We start from the raw sequence: 23,127 nt of genomic DNA on the forward strand, positions 1-23,127 counted from the left end.
TGCGCACTTCCTGGCTGCACAGGGGCCCGAGGTGGACGGACACCCTTGGCCATGGCCCTTAACTGTAGCTGGTGCACAGTCTACTCAGGGTGCGGCCTAGAGGAAGCGGAGCATGTGTGAGTGGAATCCCAGGGCCAGACGCCACCAGGGGCTTGTCCCCTACACACCTCCCCACGCCTGCTCTTGTCCTCCTGTCTGTTCCCTGTGCTGGCAATGCAGCGACATTAGAGGGCAGGAAGCTGACTCCTAAGACCAGAGGTGGTCCCGGGACCACGAGGAGCCTTGGCCAATCCCGGAGGATGAAGACGGGTGCCGCTGGCCCCGGGAAGTGGTCTGAGGGGAAGTCTTCAGGTAGGTGACTGGACAGCAGGAACACCTCATGCACTACACGCCCCCCTCCCCATCTCCTGTACACCCCTGCTTTGCACTGAGTGCCCAGCTGTTGCCAGCTGCATCCACAGGGCTCTGTGGGGATGGCCAGACTCTAGCCATGCCTGGGCCAGGGCTCGGCTCCAGGAGACAGGTTACTGAGGCAGAACTAGGGTGGGGAAAGAAGAAGCAGATTATGTGATGGGACAGACCTCCAGGCCAGTGGGGTCACAATGACAACACCCCTGCCTCCCCAATCGGGATCCCTCCCCCAAAACTCAGCATAGCCACAGCCCAGGCCTGGCCAGGCTCCTCTGTGCCCAGGGCGAGGGGCAGGGACCTGCTGCCATGCTGCTCTTCTCCTGTGTCAGAAGTGGAGGGTGAAATCCCAGCTCCGGAGGGATGGTGGGGAGTGCCTCGTTCAATGGTAGTGGAACCCTGCCGTGTCAACTATCTGGGGGCCACTCTGAGGCATGTCTCGGAGTGGCCCCCAGAGAGCCCGGGTCACCTGCCGGCCTAGCTCTGCCAGAACAGGAGCTCCGCAGCTTGCTGTCCCTCTCAGTCCTCAGCGTTCAGCCCCCCAGTGGCACTGGCGGTCAGGACAGCTGGCCCGGACTGCAGCCTTTGCCTCTGGGGCGCTGGTTCCCCCCCCCCAACAGTGGTGTGGCTCATGGCGTGCCTCACATGTCCCCACTGCACTGGAGAGGCCTTGGGAATGCCAGTGGGCAGAGATGTGGCCAGGCCTGGGCTGGCACCTGCTGCTCTTCCAGCCACTCTTGTGCCCCATGTCGCTTCACAGTCTCTGCTGCTTCCCACCCACCGCTTTGGGACAAGGCACGGGCAACGTGCCCAAGGACAGCTCCTGTCACCCATTTCATTCTTTGCTCAGCCACCAGGGCCTCCTGCCCCTCTGCTCCACCTTGAATGGGTGGTACCCAGGCCTCAACTAGACCTCATGTGGCATGAACATCCCCCAACATGGGCTCAGTACACAAGACAGAGTCCAACGGCCCTTAAGGCTGCCAGGCCAGACACCTCCGATGGGCACAGGCCGTGCCAGCTTCCTGGTGTCTCCACTAACCCGTCTTGGTTCTCACCTCTGGTCAGACTCATCTACCTGCAGGTCTGGCTCACACTTTCCCTGGCTGCCCGTTATGCCACACCCAACCCTGCCCTCATCCTCACATTTGGTCTGGTTCAGTCCCTGAAGCCAACTAGCTGGCTAACAATGCCTTCCTCCCACCAATACATCTCCTGGTGGCTGGTGCAGACCATGGCCACGGTGCCCATCTGAGCAGTGCCCCCCGGCTCTTGTGCACCTGTCCCTTGAGGTGTTACAGGTGTGGCCGGGCTCAGCTTTCCCACAGGACCTCCCTAAAGGCAGGAGCCAGAGGGGAGTCACGTGACTTGGTGATGCCCATCTTGGGGCCAGCATCTCCCACTGCAAGTGTGGGGGCATGTATTAAGTCCCTGCCCTCCTGCACCTGGGGCCCCTGGGCATGGACAAGGATGGGCAGGCTGGCCAGCAATGCAGAACCCACTCACCAGCTTCCTCTCCTGTAGACATGCAGCCATGGTCTGCCTTGGGCCTATTTGCATCTGAAGGCCGTGTCAGGCCTGAGGACCTGCGGGCAGGGAGGAGCGGTGGGGGGTGAGGAAAGCAGCACTGGCTCCTGCCACAGAGAAGGGTACAGGGGTGGAAGAGACCACTGCAGGGAGCGGAGTGCTGAGACAGTGTGGTCCCAGACCCAAGACTGACGCACTGTCCGCTAGGCGAGGGCCACCTCCCAGCCTCAGTCAGCCTTTTCCCCGCCTGCTCATCTGTTCCCTCCCTGGCCTCGCTGGCCAGCTGCCTGGCCTTCCCTCGGTTTGCAGACCCCAGCATGCCGAGCTATGGCCTGCAGCTTCCCAGTGTGCAGATCAGAGGGGCTGGGACCCAAAACTAGCCCTCCGACTGACCACTGAGGTACATGGCCACTCTGTCCATGTGCAGCGTGGCTCCTGGAATGCCCAGGTGGGCAGAGGCATCTCCCTGTTTGGCCAAGCCACCTCAGCCACCCCTTGTTCTTGTGGGGTGGAGAGAGGGCAAAGGGCAGAATGATACAACTAGGTTTTTTTATAAAGCAGTCGAATATAGTGCCCAGCACAATGGCCTAGCAGCTAAAGTCCTCACCTTGAAAGCGCCGGGATCCCATATGGGCGCCGGTTCTAGTTCCGGCAGCCCCACTCCCCATCCAGCTCCCTGCTTGTGGCCTGGGAAATGAGTCAAAGATGGCCCAAAGCCTTGGGATCCTGCACCAGCGTGGGAAAGCTGGAAGAGGCTCCTGGCTCCTGGCTTCGGATCAGTGTAGCTCCAGCTGGTATAGCCACTTGGGGAGTGAATCAATGGAGGGAAGATCTTCCTCTCTGTCTGTCCTCTGTATATCTGATCTTTTCCAATAAAAAAAATCTTTAAAAAGAAAACAAAGCAAATATAAACAATATTTTCTTTGTACCAAAATATTTAATGAATATGCTGTTAAAATAAAACCAACAGAAGAAATAGTAATACAATTTTACTTGTTTATATCTCAGTTCATCAATTGGACACACTGGAACTACCCTAGCACAGTATCCACGCACCTAGCATTAGACGGGCTTACAGTCGTTCGTGACTGAACAAGGACACGGCAAGCGGCGGGGGGGCTGCCACTCGTCCCCTCCCTCCTCACAGATGACCGCAGCAAGCGTTAGTATAGTCAACAAGAAGAGACAGAAACACCCGGTGTATGTACAAACCAGTGCCTCCCCAGGCAGCTCCACGGGGAGCGCGAGGGCAGAAGCGTCCGCGAGACGGTCTGTCAGCACATCACCACATAAATTAAAAGCTTTAAAAAACTGGTAAAGGTACCACACCTCCAGGTCACAGCTGGCCACGGCCGAAGCCGCGCACTGAGCCGGTCACACAGCGTGGCCTTCCCTCGTCACGCTGCCCTTCCAGTGAGGGAGTCTGAGCCCGCGGGCGCGGGGCAGCGCCCACGGCCTGGCAGCCACCACGTGGTTACCGTGTGCAGCGCGGTGCTCGGCGCGGGCACCGGGAGTGCTGACATGAATATCCACGGGCCACGTCGCGCAGTGAGCAGCTGCCTCGGTCCGTCCGTGGCCACCCGCCCCCCAGGCTCGTCGCGGCCTTTTGGCAACTAATTCCAATACATTAATAGAAACTACTAGAGTTGCATAGAGTTGATCAGAGATGTGAGTGATGCCAAACGAAAACCTGTGCATCAGATGGTCTACCAACTCTGCGCTTGCGCCGCGGAGACCCTCCTGTTGCACACGAGGTGTGTCCCCAGCCCACCTGGGCTGCGCGGGGCTGAAGCAGCGAAGGATCCCCGCTCTCCCCCACCCCCATATATGTGTGTGTATTTTCTTTAAAAATGATGGGTTTAGAGGAAAAAAAGCCCAACACAACTGAAGGACCCCCCCAACTCCGATAACGTAACCCCAACCTCCAGGCTGGGTGGGGCTGAGGCCCGGGGGCCACGCCGAGGAGTGACTTCGGGGTGTGAGTAGTTAGGCGCGCCGGCCCCAGGGGCTGCCTGCTCGGTGAACTCCAGGGACCTACCAACATGTGTTACAGGCCGCACTTCAGTCCTTTCTGGTCCTGGGACATGTCAGAATCACACGTCCGGCCGAAGAAGGCATCGAGGGGTGCTGTGTGTCCCGAGGAGGAGTCGGGGCAGCAGCGGTGCTCAGCATGTCTCCTTCCCCTGGACCCCGGTTGCCGTCTTGATGGAGCTCAGAGTTCGGTTGAACCATGTCTTCTTGGCTGCCTGCACCTCACTGAGGGCGAGGCCTAAATGGTGCTCCAGGTCCTACAAGGGGGACAAGGCCACGGCTGTCCCAGGTGCAGCTGGGACCCAAGCTGGGGCTCTGGAAATTCCTGTCAAAGTGCCCCAAGGTCCGAGCAGCTCTCCTGGTTGAGGCTCATTTCCGGCCTACTTCCTGTGCACAGCAGGAAGCAGCAAACACGCTAACTCCGCGTCCTAACTTGCCACCCGCACATCTGGAGTCTAGCATGTAAGCCTGGTGTTCGGGGAGCTTCCCGGTGGAGCCCACATTTGCTCCTGCACCCCCAATCTGGGTGTAGCTTCTGGAGTTGACCCTGCCCCTGCCCTGCTGACGGGGTGGCAGGGAGCAGCCCCCGGGGAGAGCCCATTGCAGCCGGCCGAGCCTGTGCTCTTTGTCCCAGCCCTGGTGGTAACTTTCATTATGACAAAATCCCAAGTCCTCAGGACAGGCCGGGTGCAGTTTAGACCTTCGTTTCAAAACAAGACAAACCAAGGCTCAGGCTGCTTCCCCTGGGGACTGACGGGAACCCCAATCCCGATGACCCGTGCCCCTGCCGCCCGGAAGTTTCTGGGCCCCAAGCCCCTGGCTCTCACCTGGATCTTACACTCAGCCTCCACCAGCTGCAGCTTGGTCTGGGCCAGCTCCAGCTCCATCTCCCTCAGCTGGTTCCTCAGCAGCTCCTTCTCCTCATCAGCATCCTGGTCTGACACCTCCTGGGCTGGCCGGACGCCCTTCACACGCCCTTCTTTGCTGAAGAACTCCCGGCAGCGCTCACAGTCGTCCACTTTTTGCTGAAAGGGAAGGTCAGACATGAGGAGGCACTGACTCGGCATGAGGCCCTGAGCGCCAACTCTGAGGTGCTCATGGCTCCCAAAGTGTAACTTCGGTGTGTACACGTACAAATGAGCCACCGGTGTGGCTACCTGGAATTGGAGATGACTGTAGCTCGTCCTGCTGCAGGAAAAGGGGGGATCAGAAAAAGAGCACCCACAACGGGCGGCCAGGAGAATCTCTGTGCCGGCCCTGCACTGTGGCCGGGGCTTAGGCTGCACCTGCAGCCTGCGCATCCCGACAGGGCGCCAGGCGAGCCCCTGCTCACGTGCCTGCAAGAGCAGTGCAAGATGGCTCATCCACTTGAGGGTACCTGGATGAGGCCCCTGGCTCCTGGCCTTGGCCTGGCCCAGCCCCAGCAGGTGTGGCCACTTGGGAAATGAACCGGCAGATGAAATGTCTGTTTCTCCCCCTCTCTACCCCGCCTTTCAAATAAAAGTATCATACTTCAAAAAAAATCACTGTGCCATTTATACATGGCACAGTGTAAAGTTTTTGATAAGTTTTTTATAACATGGGAAATTAAGAATAGGGGTGAAACTGCAGGGAAAAATAAATTTGTCAAAATGAGCTGGCACCAAGAAACATTTTGTGAACCACTGGGGCCAAGGCAATGGCTCACCTGGCTAATCCTCTGCCTGTGAGCACCAGCACCCCATGTGGGCGCCAGTTCATGTCCCAGCTGCTTCACTTCCCATCCAGCTCCCTGCCTGTGGCCCGGGAAAGCAGTCGAGGACGGCCCAAAGCCTTGGGACCCTGCACCCGCGTGGGAGACCCGGAAGAGGCTCCTGGCTCTGGATTACCTCCGCTCCAGCCATTGTGGCCATTTGGGGAGTGAATCAGTGGACAGAAGAGCTCTGTTTCTGCTTCTCTATAAATCTGCCTTTCTAATAAAAAGAAATACTTAAAACAACAACAGAAAGCAGCTACCAATTAAACCACATTGTTAAAAGTCCCAATTCTAGATGCAAAGATGGAAAAAGTGCATCTGTTGCATGAATGAACTCCAGACATTAAAGTAAAACGAACAAAGCCAACAGGGTAATATATGCAGAAGTATTAATGATGATGACATTATCTGCAGCTAATGAGGAACTTTTTAAAGAGACTTTGCTTATTTGAAATGCAGAGCTAGAGACAGAAGGAGGGAGAGGGACGAGAAACGTCCTGGTTTACTCCCCGGAGAGCAGCGACAGCTGAGCATGGGCCAGGCTGAAGCCAGGAGCCAGCAGCTTCTGCTGCTCCCACAGGGCGTCCAGGAGTCTAAGCACGTGGCTGTCCTCCGCTCGCTCGGCGCAGGTGGTGGGGGGAGGGGGGACAGGCAGGACACAGACCCCTGAGGCAGCACCTTAACTAACTAGCGTAATATCAGCCCCACACGACATTCAGATGTAACAAAACATGGCATGGTACCCCACTAAGTGGGTACAGTTTCTTTGTGTCAATTAAAAAAAAAGAAACCAGAATCATTTTCTTTTTCAAACTGAGCATTATTTCTGCTGAGAAATATCCAAGGCGTGCAGCGGGAGGTCCAGGCCAGCAGAGCTGCAAGGATGGGAAGCTGGCAAGCAGGTGCCGGGCGGCTGAGCCAGGAGCCCTGGTCCGTTCCGCCCCCCGAAGGGCACACACTGCATCGCCAGGGCTCTGCTCCTGGGCGCTCCTATGGGGCCAGCCAGGCAGCAGGCAGGAAGTGGGAGCAGCCTGCAGTCACCCCCTGGTGACACAAGCCACTGGTGGAGCCGTCCCTGGCCTTTCTGGCCAGCGTCAGTAGAAGCAGCCAGAGAAGGTGGCAGATGTGGAACGCAGCTGTCCTAACCATTAGGCTGAATGGCGGCCCATTAGTGCTTTGCAGTAAAGACAGACATGGTTCGCCTACACTCGGGGTGTGGACAGTGTCACGGTCATGAGTCCCAGGTTCCTGTCCAATGAGTTGTTAAGAGGTTACTAAATCCTCTAATTTTTTTCTAGGAAAACTATTCATCTTAGTAAATAAAGCTTGACAAATATTCGAACACAGGTAAAGCTTAAAGAAAGAAAGCAAGTTATAACCCCCACCCCGCACTGGCAACATCACCCGGAGAGCAAAGTCCTGCCGCTCGCCAGCCTCGGGGCGCCGGCCCCCGTGGCTCCTGCAGCCTCATCCGCTCTCCCAGAGCTGGCGCAGAGCGGACGCAGACCCTGGGACAGTTCACGTGTTGCTGGTTCTCTCCCCTCGGAATCCAAGTGTCCTGCCCGCACTGGCTGCAGCAAATACAGCCAGCAAGTGAGCGAGAGGATATAAAACGCACCTGGTAAAGAAAGACTTACCCGAATTTTCTCAATTTCTACTTTATTAGCTGTCTGCTGCTTCTCCAATCTTTCACTCAACTGTGAACAAATCTGAAGAAGAAAACATAAAACCACAAGGTGCTAAGGCAGGTTACCACGTGCTTGACCAGGGCTCTGTGCTGGAGCAGCCGCTGAAGGTGAGGCGGGACGAACAAGGGCAGATGGGCTGCTGTGAAGTTCCCGGATGCACAGCGGGCTCTCCGGCTGTGCAGGAGCCTGCAGGTGCCACCCTCAGGGCCAGTGGTTTCTCAGCACTTGGCAAGCTCACTGCCCAGCATGAGCTTGGGGAGGAGTGGCAGGGCCGACTCACTCAGGCTTCCGAGATGCCCACCAGCCAGGGGGAGAAGCGGCAGTCCACGCTTGTGGCATGGAAAGGATGTGGGTTTCAGGGAAGCACCTGCTGGGTGCTGGGCCCCCACCAGGTCCTCAACAACAGGGTCTCCTGTTCCCCCCCAGTGGCACCCCTAGACTCGGAGCACCTCTCCGGGTCATGGCTGAGAGCCAGAGAAGGGCCGGGGGCAGCAGGAGGGCTGCAGCGCCGGGGCCGGCGGTGGCACTGCCCGACCCGGGAACCAAGGCTCACCTGCTTGTAGTCACCGATGATGGAGCTGTTTTTTCTAATCTCAGATTCCGCCTTGTCGAGTTCCCGGCGGCACATTTCTTTCAACTGAACAAATGACAAAGCACAGTGGCTGTTTTCGGGGAGGAAGGCAGCTCTGCCACGCGCCGCTCAGTGGGCTGGCTGTTGACAAGGGTCTGCTTTGTGCACGGGCCCTCACTGCCCTCCCCGCATGCTGCCTTCCTTCCAGGACTGCCCTGGGGAGGAGCTGGCGTGCAGGTTCTCCCCTGCTGGGCCCACTGCAGAGCGGAGGCGGAGCACGGGGGCTCCTCCAGCGCCTCGCTGTGTGCACGAAGCGCCCTGTCCCCCTCGCCCACCAGGCCGCCTCCACTGGGGGCATTACCACCCTGCACAGGGGCGGGCCTTGGTCCAGGGCAAGCTTCCTGTGCTAGCAGGGCTGCCTCAGCTTCCCCAGATCGGAGCAGGGTGAAGTGGTCTCTGCCAGCAGGTGCTCCACGGGGTGGCAGGGTCCCTCGGCACGGATACGCGGGACGCCCCGACCCCAGTGAGGATGGGCCCACTGTGTCCTCCGTGCCTTTCCTGATGAAGCACCACCAGGCTTCACAGGATGAACTGAAAAGGCCACTGCAGAGAAACTGCAGCCAAGCATCTCTGGATGCCCCAGTGCCAAGAGCAAGCCACCAGAGGAACCCCAACTCTGCAGCCTCTCCCGACGGCAGAACAGCGGGAGAGGAACAAGCGCGCCTCTTCACCTGAGCAGACTCATCTTCCAGCCGTCTCTTCTCCTCTTCCGCGTCAATCAGCTTCTGCTTGGTCATCAGCAGCTCCTTATTCAGCGCGTCGGCCTTTTCTTCAGCCTGCAGCAGTGACAACATGCCGTCACCAAACCAGAGGGAACAAGTCCCACACCTCTAACGAGCCAGCGCAGTCCCTCGTAAGCGCTGGGGGTGTTGTGATGCTGCTGGGGCAAGGGCATGCCTGTAGTGCCATGAAGCCGGGCGTGGAGGGTGGTGGAGAGAGGCTCGGCCTTCCTATCTCTGACCACGTGCCCTGACCCCCCTTACGTGGGGGACAGGCCACGGAGTGCTTCCAGCACAGCGCCCAGGAATAGAGCTGACAGAAATGGAAAGCCGTGGGCATCGCTGTGAATGGGTTAATAACCTGTGTCTAACACACAGCCGCCCCCGGCAGTAGACAGGGCTTTCCCTGAAACGAGAGGCGTGTGTGACGTCCCACTGCCCTGGGTGGGAGCTGAGCCTGGGGCCTCCCACAGCAGCCCTCGTGTGCTGGCTACCTGGCCCGACAGGACACCGATGGCCATCAGTTAGGGCCTACTGAGCATCCACACAATGCAATCCTACTTAGGCCTGTCTGCCCTGGACAACAGCTTATCTCTAGCTGCAACCCAAGGCATTGAAAGGGAAATGAAGAGAATCAAACAGGAAGAGAAATGAGATTCTGTTGGAGAGCAGAGGCTGCTTCACTGGGGGAGAAGCTGCCCGTCTTGCTGGGATTCTGGGGTGTCGTCCGGGCCCCTCTGCAGCCAGCCTGCACACTCCCCCTTGCCCGACAATGCCACTGTGGCAGACGACGACGACACATGCCAACACTGGTGACCTGAGCCTTCTAAGGCGGCCCTGCTCTCCATTTACAAGGTGGTCAGGTGGGAAAGTGATCTCCCCAAACATGCACAATTCGGGTTCCCGATGCGGGAGCTGAGGACTGTAACCTGACGGCAGGCCAGCTTGCAAAGCTGGTTCTCCACAGCCTGCCAGCAGGAAGGGGCAGGGGCTGCTGGACTGACCCACCAGGGCTCACCAACGTCCCCAGGCTGGCTAGAGTCACTCCACTGACATAAGCAGATGAGAGGACATCCAGGGCCTGCGCAGTGGCACAGGTTAAGCTGCCACTTGCAGTGCCAGCACCCTGAAGGGCAGCAGCTTGGTCCAGCCTCCTGTTCATGTGCCAGGGAAGGCAGTGCAACATGGCCCACGTGTTTGGGCACATGCACATAAGCAGAAGACCCACAAGTTGTGCATGGTCACAATCTGGCCCAGCCAGGGCCGCTGTGGTTATTCAGGGAGCGAGCCAGCGGAGGGAAGAGCCTCTTCCTGTCTGTAACAGCCTTTCAAACAAATCTTCCAAAAAGAAAGAAAAGAGTGGGGGAACATGTGGGGACAAGGAGCGACATCAGACCTGTACCCGGTCCCATGGGGAGTGAGCAGATCTATCTGCCCTCTGGAAAGAAAACTGACACAACCTATGTCAACATATGTTTAGACGAGGAAAACAATAAATGCAAAACTGTGGCTCCTGAGCTTAAAAAAAAGAAATCACTGAGCCAGAAGAGTCCTGCTACCACGGGCGTTTGGCTGGAGTCGAGCCACGCAGGACAAGCTCGAGGGCAACAGAGGCCGAGGCCGCTGGCAGATAGGCAGAGCCCTGAGCAGCAGGAACCGGGCAAGGGCTAGTAAGCCACTGGGGACAGGAAACTAGGAAGACACTAGTTAACTCAAGGAGCACAGGAGGAACCAAACTGCCTATGAAAAGCAGAATGCAGATTTTTCTCTAACCCAGATAAAAAGCACAGGACAGGATAACACCTGCCAGGCAGTACCACGCCGGGATGGACAGTACCAGGAAGACAGCTCGAACGAGCATCAGGACCAACAAGGAGGGAGGGGGCCGCGTCGCTGCGAAGGCGCACTCCCGTTATGGGAAACAAGATGCTGCGTAACTGGAAGGAAATGCAGACACACGCGAACCAGACGCAGGCTTGCACTGTGTGCACAAAGTGGCAGATCAGAACTGCAGCTGGCCCGCGTGACCTGACTGCCTCGGCACATTGCAGCCACTGCCAAGGGCACAACCTTTCCACTGCATGTGCAACACTCACCCAGACCATATGGTGAGCCATAGCAAGCACCAACAGACTCCTAAAGGGCTGAAACCAAAAAAGTACAGTCTTAGAACACAGCAGAATTAAAGAGAAAACCTTCCAGGGCACAGGAGTAAGGCATCCCAAGGCAGCACATCGCTACCTCACTAACAGAGGCCGGAAAACACCCTGAGCGCAAATGAAACACAGCACATTAAACACGCAAGACGAGGCTGAAATAGGGAGACCTAAAGACTTAAGTATTTCATTTGGGAAAGAAGAAAGGACCAAAATCAATTACTTAAGTTTCCTCTTTATGAAGCCAGCAAAGGAACAAATTAAGCCCAAAGAAAAGTAGAAGGAAATCATAAAAAGCACAATTAAAAAAGAAATCAATGAAGCCAAAAGCTGGCTTTTGAAAAGATAAACACATCTGATAAACTTCTAGCTAGATGGATTAATTAATAACAACAACAACAACAACAACAAAAAACAGAAATGGAAGAAGGGTCATCGCCATAGACTCTGTAAACATGAAAAGAATAAGGAAATAACATTTTAAAACTAATACATTTTGGGCCCAGCATGGTAGCCTAGCAGCTAAAGTCTTGCACGGGCTGGGATCCCATATGGGCACCAGTTCTTTTTTTTTTTTTTTAAAGATTTATTTTTATTATTTTCTTTTATTGGAAAGGCAGATATACAGAGAGGAGAGACAGAGAGGAAGATCTTCCGTCCGATGATTCACTCCCCAAGTGAGCGCAACGGGCCGATACTATGCCGATCCGAAGCCAGGAGCCTCTTCCGGGTCTCCCACGCGGGTGCAGGTTCCCAAAGCTTTGGGCCGTCCTCGACTGCTTTCCCAGGCCACAGGCAGGGAGCTGGAAGGGAAGCGGGGCTGCCGGGATTAGAACCGGCGCCCATATGGGATCCCGGGCGTGCAAGGCGAGGACCTTTAACCACTTGCGCCACCGCGCCAGGCCCAAGGGCACCAGTTCTAATCCCAGTGACCTCTTCCCATCCAGCTCCCTGCCTGTGGCCTGGGAAAGCAGTCGAGGACGGCCCAAAGCCTTGGGACTCTGCACCCACATGGGAGACCTGCTGGAAGAACCTTCTGGTTTTGCACTGGCTCTGGTCATTGTGGCCACTTGGGAAGTGAACCAGCAAATGCAAGATCTTCCTCTCTGTATAACTGGCTTTCCAATTTAAAAACAAAACAAAAAAAAAAGCTTTTTAAACTAACACCTTTGACAAGATGAAATGAATAGACTACTTCAGAGACATAAACAATAAAAACAGAGACATTAAGACTTAGAAAATTTATTTCACTTCATTAGCTACCAAAAACTGAATTCTCAAATAGTTTTCAACAAAGAAAATCCCAGGCCTGCATCACTTCACTAGGGAATTAAAGATTTAATCACGGAACAATTCTAGGCAAGATCCTAAGAGGAAAGCTCATTTTCTGAGGCTGGCATGACTGACAGCGACATCAGACAAACACCCAAGCAGGGTCCAGACAGGTCTGCATCACAAACAAACATTTAATAAACAATAAAACCTTTAATAAAAGTACAGTCCCAATGACTGGAGTGAAGCGAAGAAAGGAAGTGAAACTCTTCAATCAGTGATGGCGACCGTGTGTGTGGAAATGCCTGAGCACACAGGAAGTTGTCAGTGCACACCAGCAAGGTCACGGGACAGAAAGCCACAAGAACTCACTGTGCTTCCCGAGACCAGCAGGGAACTGCACAGGGAAACGGAAATGCAACAGTGTCGCCATCAGATTAAAGTCAAAAAAAGCAATGAGACTACACAGGACTTTTGGCAGAACTGGTAACGTGTGCATGGCCTGGGAGGCAACTGCTGTTAGATGCCAACTTCTTCCCAGACTTTCCTAATATTGAATGAAATAAATAAAAATCCCAGAAGGTCACATTTCCTCCCCACAAATGGTCAAACTGAGTCAAGTATTACAGAACCAAGCAATTTTTAGGAAAAAAAAAAAGCAAAGTTGGAGGACTCTCAGGGCTACATTTTAAGATCATAAAGCTACTAGGAGCCTGTAGGGAAATTTACTCTAGGAGTCAACAAAATACTATCCATTGGCCCAATCCAGCCCACCACCTGTGTCTATACAGAAAGGTTTGCTGGGATCCAGCCATGCTCACTGCTTACATTCTGCACCAATGGCCTGTGCGAGTAACAGCCAGTACAGAGCCTTCAATAGTTACTATCCGCCCTCTTTACAAATGGCCAACTCCCAACCCAAGTCATGAAGGAGAGATTACACTTCCTAGAAGTGTAGAGAAACTGGAAAATTGCTCAGCTAGAAAAGTTATCGCTCAAGTTTCAAGATTAAGACAGCAAAGAACACCAGCCAGTAGTAACTACTGGTGAAATGACAGCTGCCAAGGACGGGTGTGAGCGGATTCCAAGCGGCAGTGCCTACTCAAAAGGCACAATGTGTGTAAGACCTTACCTTAGGAGGGGAGGTAGGAGAGTATCATGAGTAGATGATATTATTGATGTTACAGCACAAGAATCAGCTAGGGGATGGTACTGAGGCACAGTGGGTAATGCTGATGCATGGCACTCTGGCATCCTATGTAGTTGCTGGTTTGAAACCTGCCTACTCTACTCCCAATCCAACCCTCTGCTAATGAACAGCATGGGAAAGGCAGAGCAAGATGGCCCAAGTGCCTGGACCTCTGCCATCGCATGGAAGACCCAGATGAGGCTCCTGACTTCAGCCTGGCCTGGCACTGCCTGCTGCAGACATCTGGGGAGTGAACCACTAGATGGAAAGTCTTTGTCTCTCTCCCTCTCTATAACTTTATCAAAATAAATAAGTAAATCTTAAAAAAAAAAGAATCAGCCAAAAGTTTCTCAATCTGCCAATGTTTGGGAAAGGATCCAAGGGGCTGTGTGTACAACAGATGATGCTAAAAACACTTAAATGATGAACTGATCTTCTTCAAAAGAAAGGAGGGAAGTCCTACCGAGAGGGCAGGTTAAGAGGGCAGCCCCGAGGTAACCAGAACTCACATGGCCAGCTGCCCACGGACTGCGGCCCAGCCAGGAGCCCGTGTCTCAGCGGGTCTCCGGCAGAGCCGTCACACTTACGTTGTCCAGGTCCTTGCGCAGCGCAATCTTGCTGGTCACCAGCTCATGGGCCAAGTCATCGTTTTCCTGTTCCAACCTCATGTTAGCTTCTTGTAGACGTCTATTCTCCCTCTGGAGAGTTAAAAAAAAAAAAAAGCAGTTACAGACACACAAATAAGATACAGACAGACCCCAAAAAATCAATATCTGAGCCCTACGGAAATATTCAGAGATGTGGCCGGTTCTGGCATGTTTCCCAGTCAGCAGTTTCTTCCTTCCTAGCTCCACTGAGAAGCACTTGACCTTGCCAAGCAGCTACACCTGATGAGCCATGACCAAAGGCCACTGAACTGTGACGAACCAGGTGGCTGGTTGGAATCAAGGCAGATCTTGGTTACTTCAAACTCAAGACTCAAGCTTGAAGCTAGAAAGAGTGGAACTGGGTTTGAGAAACAATTCAATAAAGTGAGTTACAAGGATATGAAAGCTCCGCCTGTCCTCTGGGCCCCCAGTAACGCACCTCAAATCGCTCGACGGGGTCCTCCTGCTGGGCCTGCTGTTCCCGCATGGTGAGATACTCTTTCTCATACTTTTTTAACTTCTTCTGACTGATCTGTAGGATGAAGAACAGCATCAATTAAGGAGCAGCAAAGCAGCAGGTGCTTCTCCACCTGCAGTGAAGACCCAAGACTGCCCTCAGGCCTCGGTCACTGCAGGAGTCTTATTTCTTATTTTCAGAGGAAGTTCAGGATCCACACATTTTTCTAAAGACTGATTCATTCTCCCTGGAAAAGCAGATTGACAGAGAGAAGGAGATACAGAGGGAAAGAGGGTTTATCCGCTGGTTCACTCCCCAAGCGACCGCAATGGGTGGAGCCAAAGCAGGAGCCAGGGCTTCTGGGTCTCCCACGCAGGGTCCCAAGGCTTTGGGCTGTCCTCTTCTGCTTTCACAGGCAGGGAGCTGGATGGGAAGTGGAGCAGCTGGTGCATGAACCAGTGGCCATGTGGGATCCAAGCACATTCAAGGCAAGGATTTAGCCTATGAGCCATCATATTGGGCCACCACACTTTTTTTTTAACCCAGTAACAATCCTGTCCAGGTGCTTTTTAGATTGTCAGGTTTGTGAGTTGGGATTTTACTACTAGTGCTCAAATGAGAGCCTACAGACAGCCCCTCTTCCCTCAGTTCTGGGCCTGTTCGTCCACAGCAACAACAAAGCAGCAGGCACTGCCAGTGCTTTACTGTGACCTTAGCTCAGCTCTGCACGGAGTTGTTATCACCTTCATCCGACAGCCACCTAACTGTGGAATAATGATGTTATACACACTGTGGCCAAATCAGTCTGCAAGGGCCCAACAGCCCCGTTCACACAGCCAGCGCACTTCCTGCCCACCCCACCAGCCGTTCCTGTGCTGCTTTCACGGCGCGGCCATCTGGCACGGCAGCTATGAGGCCACTGGCCACACCAGCATCCCACACGGAGTGGTTGCATTCCAATTCTGGCTCCGCCTGAGATTCTGTCTGCCTGCTCAGGCGGAGATGGCTCCGGTGCTGGGTCCCTGCCACCCACAGGGCAGACCCAGCCTGAGTCTGGGCTTTAGGCTTTGGTCAGACCCACCTCTGGCTGGGGAGGGAATCTGCAGATGGAAGGCTGCTTTTGCCTGTCAAATAAATACATGCTTAAAAGATTTTTTTTTTTTTAACCAATAAGGGCAAAGCTACAGAAGGAGAGACATTAAGAGCAAGTTTTCATCCCCTGCTTCCAGGGAGCTGGCGTGGAAGTGGAATGACTAGGAGCTAGAATTGGTGCCCATGCGGGACACTTGCATATAGGCAGTAGCTGGACCTGCTGCAGCACAGCACCAGCCCCAAATAAAAATTATTAAAAAAAAACTGGAAGCAGCTCTGCTGACCATTCCACTTATATATGCACCCACCCAGCAAACTACTGTCCTGTTTCTCTCAAGCCTTTCTGTTCCAAACACTGCAAACCACACGCCCGTGTCTCCCACCCTCCCGCTGCATGGCCTCTGCCTCCTGCACTCTCCAGGCCTTCACGGAGCACTGCTGGAGAGTTCCCCTGTCAAGGTCACCAGTGGCTCCCTTCTCACTTCATCCACCTCAGTGAACCTCCGTGACCTTCATTCTTCGGTAGGACCAACGCTCTGCCCTTCTAGGACCCCCGCCCGTCATTCTCCCGGCTCTCCTGCTTAGCATACCCCCTCTTCAAAGTGAACCATCACCAGGGCACAGCTTCAAGACACACTTTCGGTAGGTTCCTTCTGCGAAATGCTAACCCAATCCCTATGGTGTTTTTTGATTTATACTTTTTAAAATTATGAGCCATAAGAGAAAAATGATAAAACAGAAGATGTGTAATTTTAAGGGATGACAGCGAAGCTACGCTGATCCCCCCTAAAAGTTCCAACACTTGGCAGTAAAGTGCAGGCCAAGAGCTCTGGTGGCGGGGCTGTGGAGGCTCCTCCTGCCAACTGCTCTATTGGACAGAGGACAAAACGGAACTGCAAGGGTTGGGCCTGCTGGACACGATGGCACCAGCCCCGAGCGTCCTGCTCTGCAGCCCTCCATCTCCCCGCTCCTGCAGGGGCTCCTCAGCAGGGACTCAGGGCACCAGTCCTAGCTGGGATGCTCACCAAGGCGCCTCCGCGGGAGAGCTGCTGCTCGAGTGGGGAGCCACGATGGGAGCACACGCGTGGGCTGCGGCCCACAGGAAGGTGCCTGTGAAAGCCGTGCGTGAGGTCACCAGTGTGGAGAGGCCAATCTGCAAACCCAGACCAACGCTGGGCACTCTGTCAGCATGCGCCTAAGTGGCCCACAGACAAGCACCTAATAAAACATCCATGCAAGCAGCACACTGATAAACAATCTAACAGATCGATAGCAGAGAAACGGAAGATGAATGAGGCTGTGGGCAGCACACACTTCCTGCCAAGGTTCTTTGCACCCTGGACAGTCAGCGGGGCAGGCAGTGGCTGCAGGCCGCGCCCAGCATCAAGCCAGCGAAGCATTTTCACCAATCGTCAAGGCTCTTCCACTTCACTTCTCAAGCTGGGGCAAGGAGGAATTAAGTGCCCCTCTTGCCCCCAGAACACACACTTCAAAGGCCAATTACAAAAACAATTCATTCTGTATTGCATTATCCTGAATATGACTCACGGAAAAGGGTGGAGTCCTCCTCACTGGTGCGGACAGCTTCCCTCTGAGGGCCCCTGGAAGGGCTGGCCATCTACACATGCCAGCTCTTAGCTTGCTGCATGGCTGACAGGATACCTCGTCTTTATCCGAAAAGCAAGGTTGGGCCTGGTATGATGGCTCAGTGGCTAAATCCTTGCTTCGCATGAATCAGGATCCCATATGGGTACCAGTGTGTGTCCCAGCTGCTCCACTTCCCATCTAGCTCCCTGCTTGTGGCCTACAGGAAGGCAGTAGAGGATGGTCCAAAGTTTCGGGACCCTGCACCTGCGTGGGAGACCCGGAAGAAGCTCGTGGCTTTGGATTGGCTCAGCTCTGGCCGATGTGGTCCCTTGGGGAGTGAACCAGTGCAAGATCCTTCTCTGTGTATTTCTTTCTCTCTGTAAATCTGCCTTTCTGATTTAAAAAAATCTTTTTTTTTTTTCTTTAAAGAAAGAAAAGCAAGTTCACACATATATATACAAATAAAATGCATCACAGCTCTGGATGGGTTCCCAGCTGATGTCCATCTCTGGAGTGGGGGAGTCTTACAGCAGAACCAACGGGGTCAGGCTGCCTCTGAGGCACAGACCTCCAAAGAGACCCAGGTGGATTGCTGGGGTGCTCACCACAGAACCAGCAGCCCGAGCCCCAGCCTGCCCTGGAGGCCCTACCCAAAGCGCCCAGCCTTCCATCGTTCTCCCTGGCTAGGCAAGCCCACGCACACAGCGCATAGCACCTAGAGGCGCTGGCCAAGTTGGTGGGAAAGGACCTTCTCGTTCCTAAACTGACCATCCTCCTGAATGGAAATTGCTACGTGGACCCTGACATCAGCCTGACCACTCCTGTTCTCATCAGACTCGCCCTCTCCTGCCCACTTGAGTCTTTTAGTTCCGTCTTCTCACGGCAGCAGGTCAACACCCCAGGGCACCTATCCAAGTCAACAGCTGCTGAGGAGCCTTCTTCACGGCTGAGCTTCCTGCCTGTGCGCAGGCCAGACACCGCTCCTCTTCCCACTCCTGTGTCCGGTGCTCAGCTCAAGGCCTGAAACCTAAATGGGACTCGGTGAAAAGATGCTGAATAGACCAAAGACAAGGGTCCTCCTTTTAACCTCCTGAGGTGAGCCCCATGTGTGAGGTTCTTGGCTCCATATTACTAGTGATGTGGAAAGAGTCAACTATCTGGGGCAGGAAGTCATTCTCTATGACATTTGAATGATACATGCAAGAAACCCACGAAAATACTTAATGAACAGACACATATTCCCCACTCCTCAAAGATTCATTTTCTCTTATTTGTAAAAATACCATTTTGATTGAAGTCAGAAAGCAAGGGAAACTGTGGATTCAGCCTCAGGGCTCTGAATCACACCCGCTGTTAGCTGACTCCCATCAGAAGGTTTTGAAAATGACAAGTTTTGCACACAGAGGTATTTTTGCCCTTGAAGACTGAATTTGAAATTCAATCCTTGTTCTGTTTAAAGGTTCTTTGGGAGGGGTGGGAAGAGTCCTAGCGAATTCCTGGGGTAAGAGCAGGCTTGTAGCCTGGGTAAAGCCAACGGTGCACCACTGGCATCAGCACTGGCACAAAGTCTCCCAAGAGACACGGCTCTTCCCTTGCAAGAGTAGAGCAGGCTACCTCCCCTCCCCCAGCAACCAAACATTACACATGGAGGGTTCACAGGCTTCTTGTTGCCATCTGTAGCCCCAGGTAAAGAAACCTTGAACTAGGGGCTGGTAGAGTGATGCTTAGAACTAATACTCTGCCCTGAGGTGCTGGCATCCCATATGGGTGTGCAGGTTCAAGCCCCGGCTGCTCCACGTTCAGCCTGGCTCTGTGCTTGTGGCCTTGGAAGGTAGTGACAGGTGGCCTAAATCCTGGGGACCTTGTATCCAGTGTGGAAGACCTGGAGGAGGCTCCTGGCCGCAGGCATCGGACTGACCAAACTCAGGCCATACACCACCCGGGGGCTACCCCAGTGGATCGAAGATCGATCTCTCTCTCTCTCTTCTTCTCTCTACAAAATCTGCTTTTCAAATAAAACCTTTTTTAAGAAAAGAAACCTTGAACTAAAGACATGGAGAATACTTGGTATATGTCGGTTTGGTATTTTATGAGAGACAGAAGTTCAGCCACAAATACCTCTTTCTTGATCACTCACTTGCCATCAATCTCAGGGGAAGTGGATAATGCATTCTCTTAAAACAGAAGCTATCTGCTCTGAGGAAGTTGGTTTCTGGTTGGCTTCTGGAACAGGCATGTCAAGGCCCACACGTGAAGAAGAGCAGCTGCCAACCTGGGCAACACCGGGCATCAGTCTGCTGGCTGAGAGCCTGGGCTCTGTGTGTGGGTACACGGACGCTCACACGCTACCTACCGCTGCCTGACGTCGCCATGTTGCCAACAGCAGGTGGCCTCACCGCAGCTCGGCCCCAGAGAATGTCCGACAGTCCTTGTGGCCACTGCCAGGATGAGGATCCAACATAAAATGCATGCTACAGAGGAATTTTTTTTAGAGTGGTAGCTGCTGCCTGCTGATATTATTCTTTCATTACTGTTGCTGTTACTATCTGACATCCTGTCCTGAACCAAGAGACACAATTACTACATTCTGACCTTGTGAGGCAAACCATAAGCCATGCATTCAAAGACCATGCAACCCTGCGGAGCGTCCAACAGGCTGCCCTCTGCAAGGGGAGTGACTTCCAAGTTTGGCTTAACAAAGCACTTTCAGAGCCTGCTGAAGGGGTGAAGAGCGGCCCCTTGGCATGGTGACACGGCCGAGTGGGGAGGCATTTGGGTGAGAGGTGGTGTAGACTGCTGGGGAGATCTGGACCCCAAATGCACACTGCTTTGTATAGCAGGATGAACTGGAAGGCCCAAGTCCGTCTTCCTGCTGAGGAATGTGTTTTGAGTTACTGATTAAAAGAACCTGGTCGTGCAGGGATCATTACCCCTCACTTTACTGACGACCGAAGCGAGATGCTGGCAAGTGAAGGACTGTCTGAAGTTAAGAATCCAGTCCTAAGTGGCAACACCAGCAGAGGAGCATAAACCAAGGCTGCTTGTCTCTGCAGGGTGCTCAGAACCCAGCACTGTTTTGGCACATTCGAGAATCTGTAAAACTTTCTGACTTGAAATGATTTAAGGCAAGTCTTTGGGACACATGGGCAGAGGTCAAAATGGGGCGGGACCGAAAATGCTGGCGTTTCAGGGGGCACGGGCAGCACAGACTTAAAGGCACCGTCTTTCTCCCTCACTAGCGGCCCGCTGCACCAAACCTACCTGAGGCCACCCAGGAGGGACCGTGGGCGACAGTCAAGGCCCCTGCAGACCCCAACGCCTTCACACGTACTCATCTGAGGCAAATCAATGGTTTGTTTCTAACCCTTTCTATTTAACTTATTCAAATGCTTCACACTCACATGCCTTCAAAGATCACCAGTTAGAATAAGGCATTCTAGCCCTAACATCAAGAGTGCTTTTCTAAAATTCAAGAAGAAAATTAGCAGCAAAGGATTCAAATGGATAAAGGAAGGCCAGTTCATTAAAATAAGAAAGCAGTGCCCACTGCTTGCCTCACAGCAACTGGCAAAATTTAGGGTTATTACAAAGAGGGCATATACTTGCAAATTTGCTCATATAATTTTTAAAAAGTAAGGATGAGAAAATATATAAAATTACATTCTGATCAAGTTACAAGGGAAGCTGCATTTCATACAGAAACTGAATCATGTATCACCAAAACTGAATTATACATCACCAAAAGGACACTTCATTTACTCCGTCAATTACAAACACCCTTGGCAGTTACACTGATTCTCTAACCTCAGTACGCGCATCTATAAAAGGGACTTCATTTGGTCACCTTGAGAATGAACTTCCTATCTGAGGGTACTATTTATACCTAAGCATCACATCAGGAAACAAGGAGGTGAGGTCGGTGCCATGGTGTGCAGAGCCAAGCAGTGGCTGGCAATGCCCCAGCATCCTATTGCGGCGTGCCTGTCTGAGCTCTGGCTGCTTTCCATCCGATCCAGCTTCTTGATAAAATGTGTGCCAAGGCGGCAGCAGCAGATGGTCAGGACTTCAACTGTGCTGCCCCGGGGGGACCAGCACGGAGCTCCAGGCTCAGCACGGGGCTCCAGGCTCAGCACCGAGCTCCAGGCTCAGCACGGGCAGTTCTGGCCACTTGGAGAATGAATCAGTGGGTGAAATGTCTTTCCACTAACACTCCCACTCTTTTAAACAAATAAATACAAGTATTTTAAAAAGAAACAAAAAGTCATTGTCCTCACACAGATTATAACCTGAAAGCATACTAACTACAAAAATTATTTAAACACCAAATGAAGTATGGAATAGTGTTGATTTAGCTCATGAACAAAAATGTTCTCCTAGGACAAATATTCCTGAATGCCAGAGTTCTGTGTTTACCCAAATAGCAAATGGTGAAGATAACATTTATATGGAGACAGTGCTACCTAGCTGTTGTGATAATATATTTTCTTACAGGTAGTTTAAGGTCTGGTACATTCAGCTTATGTTTAAAATAACATATTCCAATGAAGTGACGGCTCAGACATTCCATTTCAGGCAAGGTTCTTACACCGAAACGGTTAAGTCTTTGTGTTTGGTGTATGAACATTTCATAGCGTAATTTCTTTTTCTAAACTGACCTCACATAGCAGACTTGCTCTATAGTTTCTCTGTCATATTTATTGAATCAACAATGTGAAAATACAGGTGTTCACCTCCACCGCTCTTCCCGACTGCGAAGATTCAAGTGTAGGAAGGAGTCGTGGAGCTCGAGGAGCACTCGGGACCCCTAGAATTCCCTTCAGGTCTGAGATCAGAAGCGTATCTACCTGAGGTCACTGACACACACAGGGGGAGAAACTAAATGGACAGCTAAGTCAGTAAAACATGATATTAAATTCTAGATTAAGACAGACAGGTACAGAACAGGGTTCCTAGAAAAACAGAAGACCCACAGGCAGAACACAAAGACCTTCGGGAACAACACCCCACCTTGTGGCCATTTCAGATATTGCCACACCACATCCAACTTCGGCTGGGCTACAGCTACAAGAAACTACAGAGATAACACCACAATGCTTAATGACAACAAAAGCAGCTGTCTTCAAGATTGGCATATATGGCAAAGCACAACCAATGCCCCCCTTTAAGCAGAAAGTACATCTGGATAAGCTGAACTGCAATTTTACAATGATTAAAACATCACAGAACAGAATTTGAATGAGCTGAAGAGCCAGTTTTTCTTGTACACTTGGCATCACAAACTGGGAAAGCTAGTTTTCACAAAGCCTCTTTTTGAGGCTTCAGTGGGACCCCAAGCCTTGTCTAACCATGTGCACCCTGAGTCAGCTGTGGTATTGCCACCTCATGCAGGAATCAGGATGCTCCAAACATTGTGCTCACTTTGCCAATAACTTGCTCAACAGTTGTCTCATCTTTAGCAGGTTCAGGCATTTAGCTGCCAAAGAATCACAGGATTCTATACCATGACGTCAAGAAAAAAAATCCCATTGTCTTATATTATGGTTAGTCTGTAGGCATCATATGCTGTCAGTAGATTTCAATAAAAATTTACCATCTCCCCTAAAATTATGCAAAAAATAGGGGGAGTCATCCAAAGTGCCCCAAACATGAGATGTTTTCCAGGTCTGGAAAGAATTATACATCCACATACAAACTACATGTGCTGTGCAGACACAATGGTGGCAGGCCTGCCTCATGGACAGTATAGGAAGAAAGAGCCATCCAACTACCTCCCATCTGGATTATGGAAGTAATGTCCATACATACTCCTGAAGTATTCTAAGCTAATGAAAATCCAAAGGACAAAATCTCTGGTTAAGCTGTTCTCAAGCTGTGCCAAACCCATGTTAACTTTCCTTGTAAAGCACTTCGTACGGTCACAACAAGATGTATTCAGCCACGCAGCCACTGTTTACACAGCAGTCCCGTTCTTGGTGCTGAGGACTCAGC

The 23,127-nt window shown here is 52.7% G+C and overlaps 1 protein-coding gene across 6 annotated transcripts in view; it reads right to left on the reverse strand.

Moving 5' to 3' along the window:
• Positions 1–2,911: 2,911 nt before the first annotated feature.
• The window catches only part of RABGAP1 (RAB GTPase activating protein 1), a 165,154-nt gene continuing 144,938 nt past the window's right edge, over positions 2,912–23,127 (reverse strand). For all 6 annotated transcript variants that reach the window (XM_040963469.1, XM_040963468.1, XM_040963470.1 and 3 more), the window contains 7 exons: positions 14,443–14,535; positions 13,944–14,054; positions 8,692–8,796; positions 7,943–8,026; positions 7,339–7,410; positions 4,794–4,991; positions 2,912–4,223 (listed from right to left, as the gene is read on the reverse strand). In XM_040963469.1, coding sequence (XP_040819403.1) covers positions 4,101–4,223; positions 4,794–4,991; positions 7,339–7,410; positions 7,943–8,026; positions 8,692–8,796; positions 13,944–14,054; positions 14,443–14,535 — 786 coding nt within the window. In that variant the 3' untranslated portion in view covers positions 2,912–4,100. The remainder of the gene's footprint in view (positions 4,224–4,793; positions 4,992–7,338; positions 7,411–7,942; positions 8,027–8,691; positions 8,797–13,943; positions 14,055–14,442; positions 14,536–23,127) is intronic.

The sequence above is a fragment of the Ochotona curzoniae genome, unplaced genomic scaffold (genome assembly GCF_017591425.1).
Source record: "Ochotona curzoniae isolate NIBS_2020 unplaced genomic scaffold, NIBS_Ocur_1.0 scaffold_3208, whole genome shotgun sequence".
Lineage (NCBI taxonomy): Eukaryota > Metazoa > Chordata > Mammalia > Lagomorpha > Ochotonidae > Ochotona > Ochotona curzoniae.